The sequence below is a fragment of the Saccostrea cucullata genome, unplaced genomic scaffold (assembly GCF_032062105.1).
Source record: "Saccostrea cucullata isolate Sc308-1 unplaced genomic scaffold, CSIRO_AGI_Scuc_v1 ctg12077, whole genome shotgun sequence".
Lineage (NCBI taxonomy): Eukaryota > Metazoa > Mollusca > Bivalvia > Ostreida > Ostreidae > Saccostrea > Saccostrea cuccullata.
The window spans coordinates 1-18,608 of record NW_026921398.1 but is presented as its reverse complement, the minus strand read 5'-3'; the positions used below and the strand labels follow the sequence as shown (position 1 = coordinate 18,608).

General features: G+C 34.8%; 1 protein-coding gene across 1 annotated transcript; it reads right to left on the bottom strand.

The window, feature by feature from the left end:
• Nucleotides 1-2,935: 2,935 nt before the first annotated feature.
• LOC134259871 (zinc finger protein OZF-like) lies at nucleotides 2,936-16,212 on the bottom strand. Its single transcript, XM_062742471.1, has 4 exons — nucleotides 16,095-16,212; nucleotides 9,243-9,346; nucleotides 6,677-6,744; nucleotides 2,936-4,233 (listed from the first exon to the last, which is right to left on the bottom strand). Exons 2-4 carry the CDS (start codon nucleotides 9,316-9,318, stop codon nucleotides 2,977-2,979), a joined length of 1,401 nt encoding a protein of 466 aa, XP_062598455.1. The 5' UTR covers nucleotides 9,319-9,346; nucleotides 16,095-16,212; the 3' UTR covers nucleotides 2,936-2,976.
• Nucleotides 16,213-18,608: the final 2,396 nt, after the last annotated feature.

Genomic DNA, 18,608 nt, shown 5'->3' with positions numbered 1-18,608 from the left:
AGCACTGTACTGGATAAAGCTACTGTGACAGTAATAGCCAGTGATACCTCCTTAAAATACACAGAAAGTCAAATTGTTTTATCTTTTATTGAAACACTCGATAATCAATAATGCGAAAATGAGGATGGTGAAAAGCTCAATAGACAAAATAAAAAGTGTGATATTTCATACTCAAATAAAAGAAAATAGGTGAATAAAAAAAACATTGATGAAAAATCTGAAAAATTACTTTATTCGCAATGAATATGACATGATACCGAAATATATATGCTTGGCTAAAGCACAAATTTACCTTTTATTGGGAGTTGAACTATGTTCAATCTCCCATGGTCATCACGTATTTAACATGCGCAGTAATTTGTGTTGATTATATAGAGCCGAAAGCGAGGCTACTGTGTCAGCTGATTTACTCCGATGATATTCAACAGAAAACATGCATATACATCCGCCACAAATAGTTCATGTCATTTTCTCCTGGATTGATCTTATTTTCATAATTTGAAATGTTAATAAATGTAATAATGATAGAGTAATCTTATTTTGAATATTAGATTTCGTTCAAAGTAAAACTAAATGATAAAGAAACTCAAAAGTTTTTTCGTAATGGAACTCATTTTTTGTGTGGCGTCATACACTGAGAAGATACGAACGACAACTCTACATTACTAACGCCAAGCGGTAAATCTAGTTGTCCCGACGCCCGACCGTCCCAGATTTTTTGCAATGTCTTTTTTACCGGTGCACAGAATTTATTCAATTTTTCATGAACATTTTCTTGGTTTAAATAAATTCATTAATGCATCAAAACTTTAGGAAACATGCGTATTTATTACTAAATCAGCAGTATCACCTGTCAAAAGCGGTAAATTTAGTACTCTGATTTAATGTTAAAACCAAAAAACGGACACTGGTGTTTTCGTAAAATCAAATAGTAAAAACAACAAAATGAAGTTTTTTTTAAATAAAAGGAAAACCTCATTTACATACCAGATAACTCATACGCACACAAACTCTCACATATACCACTGGTTTTATGTTTAGTCATTAAATATTTGTTTTAAACTTGGTATTGCTTTTTTCTTCACAATATTAAAAAAGATTAAGTTCTGACGTACTCCATGTAGAATGTTCGTGTAATTGAAATACATGTACATTTATATTCACAGAGAAGTTTTATATACAAACCTGTTAGCTCTTAAAAATGCTGTGTTAAAATCCACATTTTATCAACATTGATTTTATTCCTGCGAAACTGAAATTTTAATAATACATGGGTAAAGGTGCCAAGGAAAAAACATCTTACATTTGAAGACTGTAAGCAGTGAATTATATAAATGATCAACCGCCTCTAATATGAATGTAATGGCAGTGTTAATGTTTTGCAATGGTAAACGCAAAATATGTGTACGATTCAAACGTAATAGAAGGTGCATAACAGCAATATGTAATAAAGATTCTATGTTCAGTGGTATAAGAGGAGTTGCGGATAAGAAATGGGTATACCTAAGGCGTTACAAGATAGACGGAAATCCAGATTAATAAATACTCTCCCGCTTTTCAAGCAGGGGGTATAAAAAGGACTAATGTAGGCAGGCAACAATATGGCCCCTGCATTTCTTTGATTTTTAATATCTCTGAATGTCTTTCTCAAGATTTTTGCAACTAAAAAAATCTGAAACAGCTTTCTGTACATGTATTTGAAATAATAATATTGTTCACTCACTTAACCTCCCGATCAAAGATTTTATTTCACACCACGTTTAACTCCCATGAGTGCTTTCAGTACTTTGATTGACTTAGGTCAGTCACAGCTGGCAATTCTTTTAACTTTCCGATCAAGAGCAAGTGCTGTCAAAATTGAGCTACTATGACATACAGAAGAAGCCAATGTTAATGACTATATTACCTCAATAAAATACACAGCCAGTTAACCCGTTTTATCTTTTATTGAAAAACTTGAGAGTTGATAAGGCGATAATGCGTATGGTGAAAGGCTACAATAGACAAAATAAAAATAAATGTGATATATATAATACTCAAATATAAGAATAGGTGAAATTTAAAAAAACATATATGGAGGTACAAAATTTATTATAGAAGAAGTCGGTTTATTGGTCTTTTGTTTTAAGGTGTTTAAGGTGTATGGTGTAAAGGGCATTAACATGTGAAGACCTGATCGATGTCCATGGTAGGGAGAATGTCATTCTCTTCAAAGACAACCTATCTGTGCTTTGAAAAAAACATTTATTTTGTTTAATTTAATGGTAAATTTAATATTTTTTGTGGAAGAGTTCCCGTACATATCCTATTGTTAATTTAAGCCATAAAGTTTAAAAGTCGGCGCTCCTTGCCAAAGTCCAATGGTAGCGCAGTAGATATTGAGCTGAAACCAAACTCAAATACATTTTAAATTACAATTATGATCCTTTCTGAGCTCCATATACATTACATTAATGAAGGTTATGAACTTGATCTATCCTCATATGATTTTTTGGGTATCCTTTCAATTGAAACGCGTTTCCACAAACATCGCCTTTGTAAGGTTTCTCTGACATGTGTACGTATTATTTTCCTGAGATTATTTAATAGGGAGAAGAATTTCCGACACCCATCCCACTCACGAGGTTTGTTACATGAATGGGTAACCATATAACTCTGGTAGCTTTCAAAGCGATGGAATGCTCTTTCTCAAATATTACGACATGTTTCCTCCTTTATCTTTATAAGTTTCCTAATCTGTAGAATTCCTTCAAAAACGCATCACACATCAGGTTTTTTAACAGTCTGTATATTTATGTGCCTCCCCAATGTCTGTAATCCTCAGAATGCCTTCTCTCACATATCACATTCAAAAGGTTTATCACCTGTATATATCCTCATACGACCATGTAAGCTTCCTGAAAAGAGACAGCCTTTCCACAAACTTTACACTTTTAAGGCTTTTCATCTGCATGTGTCCTCATGTGTTTCTTTAAACTATTTGAATGGCTGACTGCTTCCCACACACAATACATTTGTAGGCTGATCACATGTATGCGTCCTCATATGTCTTTTTTTGTGTTGTGACTGCTTGAATTCCTTCCCACATACATCACATTTATATGGTGTTTCACCTGTATGTATCCTCATGTGACTCTTTAGGCTATGTAACTGACTAACTGCCTTCCCACACACATCACATTTGTAAGGTTTATCACCTGTATGTGTCCTCATGTGACTCTGTAAGTTCTGTAACCGATTGAATGCCTTCCCACACACATTACATTTGTAAGGTTTATCACCCGTATGAGTCCTCATGTGTTTCTTTATGTTTTGTAAGTCGTTGAATTCCTTCCCACACACATCACATTTGTAAGGTTTATCACCTGTATGTGTCCTCATGTGGCTCTTTAAGTTCGGTAACCAATTGAATGCCTTCTCACACAAATTACATTTGTAAGATTTATCACCTGTATGCGTCCTCATGTGACTCTTTATGTTTTGTGATTCCTTGAATTCTTTTCCACACACATCACATTTATATGGTGTTTCACCTGTATGTGTCCTCATGTGGGTCTTTAAGGTTTGCGACTGGCCAAAGGTCTTTCCACATACATCACATTTAAAAGGTTTATCACCTGTATGTGTCCTCATGTGTCTCTGTAAGTTTTGTGAATGGCTGAATGCCTTCCCACACACATTACATGTGTAAGGTTTATCACCTGTATGCGTCCTCATGTGACTTTTTATCAGCTGTGACTGGTTGAATTCCTTCCCACATACATCACATTTATATGGTGTTTCACCTGTATGTGTCCGCATGTGTCTCTGTAAGTGATGTGAGTCGTTGAATGCTTTCCCACATACATCGCACTTATAGGGCTTTAAACCTGTATGTGTCGTCATGTGTTTCTTGAAGTTTTGTGAATGGCCAAAGGTCTTTCCACACACTTCACAATTATAAGGTTTATCACCTGTATGTATCCTCATGTGTATCTTTAAGGAGCATGAATCGGTGAATGCTTTCCCACACACACTGCATTTATTAGGTTTATCACCTGTATGTGTCCTCATGTGTCTACGTAGGTTACTTGAGCTGAAAGTTTTTTTACAGAAGTTACATTCATGAACCTTTTTACTTTCTTGATTATTGTTGTGCTTTATTAATTTCTCCGTTTGAATGTCTTTAGCACTATTACTGTTTTGACCATCGCATTGAATATGTGAATGGAATGAAAAAGCTTTCCTTTCCCCCTGAAATTGACAAATAATTTTTATGAACTTTTATTTGAAACAAGTTTTGTAAAATCATTAAAAAATATGATCCTGGTAAAGACAGAGAAACATGAAAATTACAATGCAACTCAAAAAGATTTTATTTTTTTAAGAAATGTGCAGGATAAAATGACCCAATTCATGAGGTCATATTGCATTAAATAGCCATAAAATCACGTGGTATCTGACAGTCATCAAGTGCCTTCATCATATTTACTAGTAATGCATTGTGAGATAAAACAAAGCAGTATCAACTATTTAGATATTTATACGACTGAAAAATTAAATGAAAGGATATTCAGATAGTGTAGATTCAAGTGTGATCATATAATGGGTTGTTGAAATCTGCACCATTACCCAACACTCGGGGTCATGGAGCAGTGAATGTTTATTCGGTGTGCCAATGCCTACAAGGCCGTAAATCTCATTTGATCACTTGTGAATCGCATTTAACATCTCTTCAATCGCATTTGACCTCTCGTGAATCGATTTTGACCTCTCGTTAATCTAATTTGACCTCTCGTAAATCAAATTTGACATTTCGTCATCACAGAGTGCTGATCGAATGCACAGTGAAGGAATTAGTTCAACCTATGATCACTAAGATATATAATGCCTTGAGCGTTGTAGAAATAGTTGGCATGTAGAACAATAGAACATAAAACCAAAATGTAATATTTTTTTATATACATAACTCTAAAAAGATGGTGCAATCATACCCAAAACAGAACTTGACCTAGATATTCGCCTGATAAACCTGTATACTAAATTTCATTTCAGTATGTGCAACGGTTGTGAAGAAAATGAACGAAAAACTAAATGGATCGACAAACCAACATACTGACCGACAGACAGCAGCAAAGCAATATGCCCTCACTTCTTTGAAGGGGGCATAAATATCAATATAAATGTTAAGGCAATTAGTATATGGGTCCTAATTTATTAGGATCAGAGTTTATCTGGCACCTCAGTATTTAAACAAACAGGCCAGTCTGGCTTCAATACGATGACACGAAAAACACTGACTATCACAAAACCTTATTCCAATGAACTACGTAGTTTGACTTAGGACTGAAGTTTTCAAAGTCATTACTACTGATGTTTATTTGCATAGATAAAACTTTGTTTTATATTTTTTCCTTTATTTTTCGTTAGTATTAGCTCAACAGTGGCTTAGAGTAAGGACTATATTTTTACACGCAACTTTAATTCGGCAAGTATGTGGAAGACTGACATGAGCTAAGAATTGCTCTTTGATCAAAAAACCCTGCTTAAAATGAAGTCTGATTTTCCATTGTTTTGTCATTTAACATATCACTTCATTTGAATGGGAAACGGTGAACATTCAGGAAGCTTTCAATTGATAAATATGCATCTTCCATTGAATGTCAGGTTTGCAAATGTAATCTTAAGTTTCACGGGATGCTCTGATGAAGAGATTTTCATGTGATTTTTTTTTACCATATAAACTCGCCTATAAAATGGATTTTTTGGAAGTTAATCTCATGTCCAAATCTGTATGTCCTACTTATAGGCGAGCTATAAAATGAAGGGTATTACATGAGGTCAGTCCATCTGATATATAAATACAACCGACTTATAAGCGGACTAATTTAATCAAATTAATCATTTTGAGCAAGCTGGTCAGAAAAGATAAGCCAAACAATCTTTAAAGGTGGCCTGAGCACTGTTATTACTACAGTGCATTGTCATCAAAATCCTGACTTGCTTTTAAAGTTATTACTACAAGACATTGTCACCAAATTCTTGACTTACCTTCACTATTATTACTACAGGACATTGTCACCAAAATCTTGACTTACCTTTACTGTTATTACTACAGGACATTGTCACCAAAATCTTGACTTACCTTTACTGTTACATGTATAACTACAGGACATTGTCAACAAAGCCTTAACTTACCTGTACTGTTATTACTACAGGACATTGTCACCAAAATTTTGACTAACCTTAACTGTTATTACTAAAAATCTTGACTTACCTTAACTGTTATTACAACAGGACATTGTCACCAAAATCTTGACGTAGGATATATTAATTTTATTACTACAGGACATTGTCACCAAAATCTTGACTAACCTTCACTCTTATTACTACAGGACATTGTCACCAAAATCTTGACTTACCTTCACTTTTATTACTAAAGGATACTGTCACCAAAATCTTGACTTACTTTCACTGTTATTATTACAGGCACCAAAATCATGACTTAGCTTTACTGTTATTACTACAGGACATTGTCAACAAAATTTTGACTTACCTTTACTGTTATTACTACAGGACTTTGTCACCAAAATCTTGACTTAACTTTACTGTTATTACTACAGGATATTGTCACGAAAATCTTGACTTATTTTTCCTGTTATTACTACATGACATTGTCACCAAAATCTTGACTTACCTTTACTGTTTCTTTGTGTTGATGACCTTCTCCCTCAAGGGCAGAAATGTCAAAGGTCAACTTTTCTTCTACAATCAAAACATACAAGGTGAAGAAATCTACAATTTCTTATTATATTACATGAATGTTGTAATGACAGATAAAGTACAGAAGATGTATATATATGTATTGAGTAATACATTTAGGCTACTTTGATAAATATTTAATATATATTTACGCAGAAAAAAAACATGAACATTCTCTTTGGGGAATTTTCTTTTATAAAATTGGTAAAAACACCTATGTTTTACCATCGGGAATGGAGCCTTTTACAGCCCCCCCCCCCCACCTTTTGACCCCTAAGAACCCCGGAGAAGATCTTTTTTTCTTTTGATACCACTAGAGTTGCGGTTGATAAAAACATTATTTACAGGTACTTGGACACAGATTTGAAGTTATTATTTTCTCTTTAATAATATGTTTTACGGTGTGACCGTTGGGGCGAGCCCAGTTGTACCATCAAAAACACTTGAGATCAGCCAATTCAAATTTCAAGCCGCACGAGATATCTCGACTAGCTGTGACGTCATACAACGTCGCAAAGCTCTTCGGAGCTTACGGAGACAGCCGAGCATCTGTTTGAAACTAAAGAACTAGTGCAATTTTATTGAAAAACAGATTTAATTCTTGTTTCTTTGAAAGATTTCTACAAACTGAAAGTCTGCTATATGCTTTACATTATTATTTATTTATTTATTTGGCAATATTCGCGCAAAGGACATTGGGTAGTGCAGGAATTCTGGGAATGTTGCACAGAGAAATTTGGCTGACGTATGTACAGGTTTCAATCCGAATTTCCTCTGTTCTTAAATGTAAGTCTATTGAGCTCGCTTTGCAAGCGTTGCTTTGCAAGCGTCGCTTTGCGACGCTTGCTGCGCTCGCTATTTCCACTCATTTATTTTAATAGCATTTCACACAAAAATTAAAAATCTTATTTCATATAAAAGATATTAAAATTTCCCTAACTATAACTATGATGATAGATCTACTTAATTTTTGGCTCCTCTATTTTCCTAGTTTATGATTTGAATAGAGTTGGAATCTACACTTCCCTGAGGATGCTTCCATATAAATTTGAACAAAGACTGCTTTGTGTTCTTGAGAACAATATTTTAAAACGTTTTTTCCTATGAATTCCTATGTTAAACTTTGATACCTGATTCTGGCGCCGCCCTACCCCCAAGGGGCATGATTTGAACAAACTTGAATCCACACTACACAAGGATGCTGCATATAACAATAATGACCAATTATTGCTTTGCTGTTTATGTATTCCTATGCTAAACTTTATCCCCCATCATGGCCCCAACCTAACCCCCGGGGTCATGATAAGAACAAACTTGAATATGCACTACGTAAGGATGCTTCCAAATGAGATTTATCTTTCCTGGCCCAGTGGTTCTTATGAACAAGGTTTTTAAAGATTTTCCCTACATATTCCTAGGTTTGACTTTGACCTCCATCATAGTCCCACCTTTATGATTTGAACAAACTTTAATCTGCACTACCTGAGGATGCTTCCATCTAAGTTTCATCTTTCCTGGCCCAGTGATTCTTGAGAACAAGATTTTTAAAAGAAGCCATTAATTTTTTCACTAATTCATAATTATCTCCCCTCATAAGACATGGTGGCCTTACATTTGAACTTGAATCCCCTTCTCCCAAGGAGACTTTATAGCAAGTTTGGTTCTTCAGAAGAAGATGAAAGTGTAAAAAGTATATGACAACAACCAACCATGACAGACAACTGACAAATTTTGATCGGAAAAACTCACTTGAGCCTTCCTCTGCAGAATAAGGCCTCCAGCGTAGCAACAGTCAACATTGCTTGACGACGGGTGATATTCCAAAAAATGTTGACTGTACAGAATTAATTTGTGCAAGGTTCACTGTAGTATGTATTTGTTTAAAGCATTCAAAACAATATAATAAATATTGCATATTGTTGAGTGTAACATTGAAAATTGACACCCCATGAAGACCCATTGTCAACCAAGGTGTTTTCTTGGGATGAAAATGTTTAATGTTACACTCAACTAAAGTAAATGAAATATTTATGTATTATTTACAATGAACTTTTGCTGTTACTGTATAATCCCTATTAACTGCCCCGGGGGCTTAAAAAATGGCAAAAGAGGGGGCGATTATTTTGGTGTACTCTTTATAATATTTTATGTCATATTTTACCTTCAAAAATTTTTTGAAAAAAAAAGAAATAAAAGAAACAAATAGGATAATGTCTAACTTTACTTAAAGTGAAAAAAATCCACCCAAATTATGCAATACATGGATTACTCATTTTCCATCGAGAAATTAGAAAAAAAAGTTTAGTTTCACAATCTTCAATTTTTGATACAATTTTTTCAAATTCATGAAGATGATCATTGGATTGGCTTGTGTGATATTTTTATGCATACCCGCCTTCGGCTTTTATGCAAATTATCACACAAGCCAATCCATTGATCACTTCATGAATTCGAAAAATAAGACAAGTTATTCCTTAATTAAACAGTACATGTATACATACCAGTAGATTCTTCTCTCTGATCGGATCCTGGATCTCTGGTGCTGGGTAGTACTGTCTTCACCTCAAACTCTGACATGGTCTGTTTATTAAATTATTGCTAACGCCTGTAAAAGAATATTTTTTTTTTAAACAAGATGCCCAGGGCCTTATAGGTCATCTGAGCATCATGCAACAACTTTCAAGTGTTGACTTTGGTTCATGTTTTAAGCTAGATGCTATGGCGTTCACAATTTTGAAAGAGGCACCATTGCTCATCATAATTATCACTTAATCAACATTTATTTCCCAGACTTATACACTTAACAATTGCTTAGTTTGGTTACTTAATATCCATAGGCAGGGTAGGGGAACAAAAATGCAATTCAACTAATCAGTAATATTCAGCAATAATTAGTAGTGCCCCTAACACACATAAACCCCTGACCCTTGGTCCACACATTGCACAATTTTGAAAAAGGCATCCTTGCTTATCAAAAATGTTTGATTAATACAAAGGAGCAGATTTAAAACAATTCATTTTCATTATATAAGTAAACCCCCATGGTACCCCTGACCCTGGGGCCTTAAGCTTGAAATTCACAATTCTGGAGAAAGGGTCCTTGCACTTCATAACTATATAGGTAGTTCATCTGCTTAATACCCAGGGGGAGCAGAGAATAAAATTTTCAAAGATTTAATCTATTTTCATATTAATCATTACAGAGCCCTGCCCTACCACCAGAACCCCCTGACCCTGGAACCATGAAATTCACCATTTTAGTAGAAGCATTCTTGCTCATCATAAATATGTACTTAGTTACTTTATTTTTAAAATACCTAGCAGCAGAGAAGAAGATTTTCAAAGAATTAATTCATTTTCACTATATTATTAATGGAGCCCCCCTCCCCCCAACACTAGAACCCCAGATCATGGGGTCATAAATTTCACAATTTTGGAAGAGGCACTATTGTCCATCATAACTATGTACTAACTTAGTTTATTTAAAACCTGGGAGCAACCCCTGACCCTGACCCTGGGGCCATAAATTTCACAATTTTGGAAGAGGCACTCTTGCGCATCAAAACTTTGTACTTAATTTATTTAGTACCTAGGAAAAGAGATTGATTGATTGATTGTATACTGTTTAACGTCCCTCTCGAGAATTCTTCACTCATATGGAGACGTCACCGTATGCCGGTGAAGCAAATTTTGACCTTTACTCGGCACTCAGGGCCATTGAGCAGTGAGGGATCTTTATCGTGCCAAGGCCTGCCGCTGACACGGGGCCTCGGTCTTTAAGGTCTCTTCCGAAGGACCCGCAACTTTCACTTCAAAGTGCCGAGCGCATGGCGAAGGAACAGTTGCTACCCATTTTATCGACCAGGTCAGTCGCGGCCGAGATACGAACTCACTACCTCCCGATCACGGAGCGAGCGCTCTACCGACTGAGCTACCGTGAACGGTACCTAGGAGAAGAGAAGAAGACTTTCAAAGAATTAATGTATTTTCACTATAGAGCCATAAAATTCACAATTTTGTAAAAGGCAGCCTTATTCAACATAACTATGAACTTTGTTTATTTAATTCCCAGGGGCATAGAAGAAGATTTTCATAGAAACTATGCATTCTCACTATATAATCTATATAGCCCCACCCCAGCACTAGAACCCCTGACCCTGGGGCCATGAATTTCACAATTTTGGAAGAGGACTCAATGCTAATTACATCGCCCGCGTGGCGCAGTGGTTAGAGCGTCTGCTCTAGAGTCGCGAAGTAAGGAGTCAATCCTTACGTCGCGGATTCGAATCCCACTGCGGGACGTGGAGACCGGTCCTTCGGATGAGACCGTATAAACCGAGGCCCCGTGTCGCAGTAGGTGCTGGCACGAAAAAGATCCCTCACTGCTCAAAGGCCCTAAGTGCCGAGCATAGGACAAAATTTGTAGCCCTCCACCGGCAAGTGGTGGCGTCTCCATATGAGTTAAAAATTCTCGAGAGGGACGTTAAACAATATACAATCAATCAATCAACAATGCTAATTACAATCATGCAAACAGTTTGACTGCTTGGTGTCCAGGAGAAGATTGTTAAAGATTGCATCAATTTTAGTGGTTTTGGCCCCTTCCCTCAGGCCCCAGGGGGGGGGGTGCAGGGACCATGAAATTCACAACTTTTGTTCCCCTTCACCCACAGATGCTTTATTCAAAAATTGGTTGAAATGGGTTGAGTGGTTTCAGAGAAGATGCTGAAAATGTTTAAATGTTAACGCACGACGAACGACGACGAAAAAAAAACAGATAGCAATAGAACATCTGAATGACTCAGGTGACCTAAAAAAAGAAATAATTATTTTAATTTTTATTATTTTCCAGGTAACAAAAAAAGGATAAAATGTATGGCTACACCCGGAATCAAACTCAGATCACCCATGTCACTGGTCAGGCCAAAATAAAACATGACGCCCATGGGCCACATCGCTCACCTGAGAAGCTTTGACCATTCTGTTCTTTACCAGATTTCCCCCTTGCTATACATAATGCATCCCCGCCCTACCCCGGGGGTCATGATTTTAACAATTTAATATCTACACTACCCCAGGATGCTTCCACAAAAGTTTTAGCTTTCCTGGCCCAGTAGTTCTTGAGAAGATTTTAAAAGATTGGTTTTATATATTTCTATGTAAAACTTGGATTTCCTATTGTGGCCCCGCCCTACCCCCACCCCCCCCCAACTCGGGTCATGATTTGAACAATTTAGAATCTACACTACCCCAGGATGCTTCCACATAAGCTTCAGCTTTTCTGGCCCAGTGGTCATTAAGAAGATTGATTGATTGTACATTGTTTAACTCCCTCTTCAGAATTTTTCACTCAATGACATATGGAGATGTCACCGTGAAAGGCTTCAAATTTAGACCTATACTCGGCACTCAGGGCCATTGAGCAGTGAGGGTTCTTTATCGTGCCAGCGCCTACGGTGACACCGGACTTATGTTTTTAAGGTCATATCCGAAAGACCCGTGACTTAAGAAGAAGATTTTTTTCTATATACTTCTATGTAAAATTTAGATTTGCCATTGTGGCCCCGCCCTTACCCCCGGGGTCATAATTTCAACAATTTAGAAGCTACACTACCCCAGGATGCTTCAACATAAGTTTCAGCTTTTCTGGCTCAGTGGTTCTTGAAAAGAAGATTTTCAAAGATTTTTCCTATATATTTCTATGTAAAACTTTAATTCACCAATGTGGCCCCGCCCAATCCCTGGGGTCATGATTTGGGCAATTTAGAATCTACACTACCCCAGGATGCTTCCACATAAGTTTCAGCTTTTCTGGCTCAGTGGTTCTTTAGAAGAAGATTTTTTCATAAACCCACCCTATTTTTGTCTTTTCTTGATTATCTCCCCTTGTTAAGGGATTTGGTCCTTCATTTCAACAATTTAAATTCCCCTTCACCCAAGGATGCTTTGTACCAAGTTTGGTCAAAATTGACCCAGTGGTTCTTGAGAAGAAGTTGAAAATATGAAAAGTTTACGGATGGACAGACTGACGACAGACACAATGTGATCAGAAAAGCTCACTTGAGCCTTCGGCTCAGGTGAGCTAATTATAGTTTGTTTGGAATATTGCCTCCCGCCTCATTGAAATGCCCCCTCCTGAAAAAAAAAATTATTGTCCAAAAGTAGGAAAGTTTTTGTTTATTGCCCGTTAACACATACACAATACAACACACTAAAATGTAGTGTCAGATCTTTGCAAAATTTACAAAATTCAGTTTCTTTGTTGATGGTAGATTTTTTAAGTCAGAAAATGTGTTTACTGAGCATGCTGAGATTTATATAAAAAAATTATCTGCAATTTTGAAAAAAAAAAAAAATCCTCCATCCTGTGTCTGAAACCCTCCTGGTGGCAATTCCAAACAAACATTTTTTAAGGGTGGCCTCAGGTGCTCTACCCATTTCTTTTTAATTTGGCCATAAATAAATTAAATCTAAATTATAACAATTTGTTATCATCACTACCTCATTTTTTAACATGTTTAATGGGGATATATTACTTTATGTAGCAGGTCCAACACAATACCCTGATATTAAAAAGTATATAGCTTGATAAAGCTATATAGCTTTTTCATTTAATTTCCATGAAATACTTGATTCTGATTGGTTGAAAAATTCTTTTGATACCTGCATCAATAAAATCTAGAGTTCGCTTGCACTAAGCAGCCGGAACTACCGGTACTTGGCAGTCTCTACACGTCTATTTCCCGCTTCCAGGTTACTTACTTTTTGAAGGAATAATTAAATAATTTTACTTTAATAAATATTTTCCTGAATTTCGAAATCTGACCGTTATGTTCCTGACATATTTTCTACTTTCGTTTCTTGTTGAATTATCGCCCTTTGCTAAACAAATCAAATCGTCTGCATAGCAACAGTACAGTTTTGGGAAAGAAGGAGAAAAATGTTTGGATTTGAGATGTCTGATATGAACAATAGAATTCTGATGAAACGTTTTTTATGCTACAAAAGAGAGGAAAAACGTTAATCTGTTAAATTTTGGGAAACGAATGATCGAGAAAAACGACACTGCATGAATGAGGACATATTCTTTTAATCTTACACAGTCGACAGCAGACTCTTTCAGGTTTTACAGCATTGACAGGTTGTGATATGTATAATATATTCAGATGAAAAGATGTGCAAAAAGACCTAACGTTAATTGGGGTTCGAACTGTTAGGATATTTGAGTAGCTTCCCTTTACATTTACAAACTTAGATAACTTACCGGGGAAAATATACCAATTGGGATAACACAACAGGTAAGTTTTTTGTGTTAAAGAACTGTAAATTATTTCAGAGAATTTTTGTAATGCCACGACAATATTTGAGAACGTTTCCTCGTTTGAGCCATTTTGAATTTCAGCAACGTTTATGTTGTTGTAATGTATTCGTGCGCACTGTTTTTGATGCGTATATTCAATTAGAAAGGTGAAAGAAAGTTTCGTTTTATTTATTTAAGATCATAATTAAATGATAAGAAATGAATGTAATATTTTTTCCTTTGATCGATGTATCAAAGAAAAATTTGGACGGAAAACTTTTTCATCAATGCGCTACGCGCATTGATGAAGTTTTCCGTCCAAATTTTTCTTTGATAGATCGATCAAAGGAAAAAAAATTACATTTATTTCTTAAATCAAGGTATTACATAACAAATAAAAATGTACCTTGATCATGGTATTTGTAATGAAAATTCAGAAACATTCTTAAAAAATTAAATACAGAATGTTCAGTTTAGTTGTTGTCAGTAAATTCACCCATGCATGTATATTACTTAAACACAAAAATCACTATTAATAAAAGTCTGGGGTTTTTTCATAGCAGAGTGCTTTTCATGCATGAGTGAATTTACTGACAACAACTCGGAACTCGACTTTCAGTATTTATTTTTTTTTTAGATTTTTTTTTGTATTTTCATTACATAAAATACCTTGATCAAGGTATTTGTAATACCTTGATAAAACTATATAGCTTTATCGAGCTGTATACCTTTATCAAGGCATTGTGGTGGACCTGTTTAACAACATCATTTTAAAAATCACACATTTCGATATAAATCTTGCTTAAATATATATATGAATATTAGCTGCAGATCTGTAGCTATCCGGAAAAATATAAATTGATAGACCGGATAGCTACAGTGCCACCCATTTAAAAAACTGTATATTTATTGCGCACAAAAAAAGTGCGCTCAGTTCTTGATTATTTCTTCCTAATTCTTACCTCAATTGAAAAAGAGGGAAGATTTTAAAAAGTTTCTGTTTCCTTTATCAATTACATTCGTAGTTGACATCTGAACGAAGCATATTGGACCGAATTATCTTTGAAACCAATATGGCAGTATATTTAATCGAAATGTTCGATGATTACACTATCAGGGTCAGGAGGACTATTAAAAATAATTATGACGAATGTTTTGTTGTGGAAAGAGTGAAAGAATATGTTAGGAACACATGGTTAGTAATATTATAAGATTTCAGTTTTAGGAACGTGGAGAAATAAATAAAAACCGAGCGCACTTTTTGGTGCGCAATAAATATACAGTTTTTTAAATGGGTGGCACTGTAGCTATCCGGTCTATCAATATATATTTTTCCGGGTACTACTAAACAGAGAACCCTAGAGAACTCTAGAGAACCTTAGAGAACCCTATTGATTTTTAATTATTTATTGTCTGTAAATGAAATATTTATATTCTAGATAACTAATATATCATGCCAAAACAAAATTAAATCAGAATATAGTATATTTTAACAAGTTTTTTTGCTTATTTAAACAGAGTACTCTATTATCTCTAAGACTTCATCATGGCTTTTATAATAAAACTAGTAAGACATTAAATAATATGTTTAATATCAGAGTAAATTATTAAGAATTATACATTTCATTAAAATAAATATTAAATAATGTGAAAAATAATTGAAAATTGTGTGAAAATATTCAATCGGGATCGGGAGGTCATAAAATATTTTGCCTTCAATTTTGTTACGTTTTATCTGCTGAAAACTTCCATAAAATCCCTTTTTTAAATTTTATTTTTAATAAAATATCCTTTATTTAGTATAAATCTATCCAATTATGCATAAATCATATATAAATTCGTGATATAAACCTTGGGTTCTCTAAGTTCTAGGGTTCTCCAGAGTTCTCTGTTTCAGTTTATTTAGGACGATTTTTCCGGATAGCTACATCTGCAGCTATATGAATATATACGGGTTTAAAAACATTCAGGTTATCTCCGGTATCAAACGTAGAACGTCATTGAGATAAAGTTTTTCTTAATGCTTTGTTACATTCTAGTAAAAATAGATTACCTGGTAAATCAGCAAATTGTACTTGATTCGTGTGAACCGTTACATAGCAATGTGGCTTTCTTTGAGTAAACAATGCAAAATGTCGATCCCGACGTTAAATATGAACGCCCCACTCTTTTATTCCTGTGAAATAATAATAATAAGACAAGTTTGGCTTTCTAGAAAGCCTGAAATGTCATCTCTTTGGCTTCATTACAGTCAAAGAATAAACAGTAAAGTGTAACTTTTTTTCTCAGTTATTACAGATTTTTCTATTCCTCTAGGGATGGGGAGTGGCAGTTTACATGAACAATTTTAGTTTGGGGAAAAAAAGAGTCATGATCAAACTTCAAAATCCTATGTTGTGGATAGGAAGGAAATATTTTAACTTTTTGGTTGGAAGAACATGACTAAACTTCAACAAACAGTGTGGATGGGGGGGGGGGGGCTTGCAGTGAACAATTACAACAATACAGGGTTAAAAGAGCTAGGGCACAGCTTTGTAGATTCGATTTTCCTAAATTACATGTATCTGAATAATATCATGATTCATATGTTTCGAAAGCATTTCACACTGAACTATTGATAATAAAATAATGTTTTTGAAAAAACTCTTTCATATGGAAATTATTTGTCACTTTATGAATGTCATTTGTATCTTGTAAAATTTTGTGTCTAAAATATCCATTAGATTTAATACCGGTAATTCAGTTTTTGGTGTGACGGTGGGACCCTACCCTTTTCAAGACTACTGGATCCACCTGTTAGTAAACGCTTTCTAAAATATAAGCACATGTACACGGTACTGTCAAAATAAAGCACAAGATAGTGAAAACTGCCATCAGCATGATCAACGTCATTATCTTGCAAAGCACATAAGTCTTAAAATATAAACCTTCGTTTAATACACACTTAGCTTATCCAAAGAAATAACGCATACGTGCTTTTAAAATCAGGCAAGTAATAACATTTAAATGCTCTCTACCAAAATTAAGTATTTTCAAATTATCTGGAAAAAAGACCTCATTTGGAAATTCCGAACTTACGAGAGTAAACTTTTTTTCTGCATACTAAACTTAAACAATTCTGTTTAATTATAATTTTGGCCTCATTTCAATAATATGGGAGAAAATGAATTGATGTTTTTGTTGCCATTAATGCAATTAAAACTGCATTAAGAAAATGATTCATTGCAAGTTCTTTAATTATAAACATGAAAACTCCTTAAAAAAGAATAGAATTAGACATGCAAGGAAATACTCATAATGATTCTTTGTGATCTTTAATCTTCCAATGTATGTAGTTTCTTATTGACATCAATGTATCCGCTTATAATATGTGCTTCTAATTTCTGAAGTTTCTTAATTTACTCTTTATACATTCGATCGCTTAATCAGACTTGTATTATTTTAAAAAATGACTGCAATTCTATAAAAACTAATGAACCAAAAAATTAGAGTTTTCACCATCAGTTCATATCAGTTAATGCGATTACTTATATGAATGTTTTAAATTTGATGCTGTTTATCTGTGAATTCTAAACCACGCGTAAGCCGCAGAGGATCTTTACACATGCGCTGACCTAGTTAGGAGATTCTATTAAGTTTGACCATCATTTACGTAATAACCAAGAAGACTATGCATGAGAACATACATGTACAGTGCACATGTATATTTTGATGAGCCCCCACCACCCAGGCGATTTGTGTCGGACTCTCATATGATTTCTGTGCAGCTTGTTTTCTTTCTGAATAATAAGGCAGAGCGCTCATTGTTTACATCTCAATTTATATTTAGAAGATCGCATCTTCATCAAACTGACAGTCGGTGATCCTCGGGTGGCCTCAGTATTGAGATTCAATATATATAGATACGACACACCAAAACCATAGATATTCATAAGCATCGTACTTCTTTTCTAAATTTTCCTTGGCTTTCTTCAAATAGGCCTATTAAAACCGAAAGTAGATCACACACTTCTTAGCTAGTTCTTCTAAAAGGCAACCAGTTTACATGCTACTTGGAACTCCTTGTGTAGATTCTCCCTTGAGATATTGTAAAACTCGAGGATTCCCGAAAGATTAATGGAGGCTTACACTAGGACTTCGCTTCCGGCAAACAATCTTAATGGTCATCTCCCGAGGGAGATGACAACAAGTATTAGCTTTCCTAAAAAGCTTGTCTGACGTGGTTTGCTAAAATTCTTAAAGAGGAAAGAAATAATATGTATGTTATATAATTTCTTAATATATCTTTCAAAAACCATGCGTAAACAATATTGTTTACAAAGAACATTTAATCTAAGCTAATGGCTCCAGGAAGACTTTTTTTTAATCCCCGCTGATACTAAAACAAGTCCCACAGAGAAAATAATTCCACATGAGTCCTACGTGAGTCCCACGGCAAAAGAGCCAATAAATACATATAATAAAGGGTTATTTTGAAAGAAAATTATATCTATATGATCATATATCAAAAAAAATTGATAAAATGTTTTTAATGTGTTAATTAGACATTTTAAAATTTTCAGGGAAA

Bases quoted from the DNA above. Each gene is read 5' to 3' on its own strand.
- LOC134259871 (XM_062742471.1), bottom strand. From the start codon at position 9,318: ATGTCAGAGTTTGAGGTGAAGACAGTACTACCCAGCACCAGAGATCCA. The intron at 6,745-9,242 runs GTATGTATACAT...TTTTGATTGTAG, and splicing joins TCAGAGAGAAGAATCTACTG to AAGAAAAGTTGACCTTTGAC. The intron at 4,234-6,676 runs GTAAGTCAAGAT...TGTCAATTTCAG, and splicing joins AACACAAAGAAACAGTAAAG to GGGGAAAGGAAAGCTTTTTC.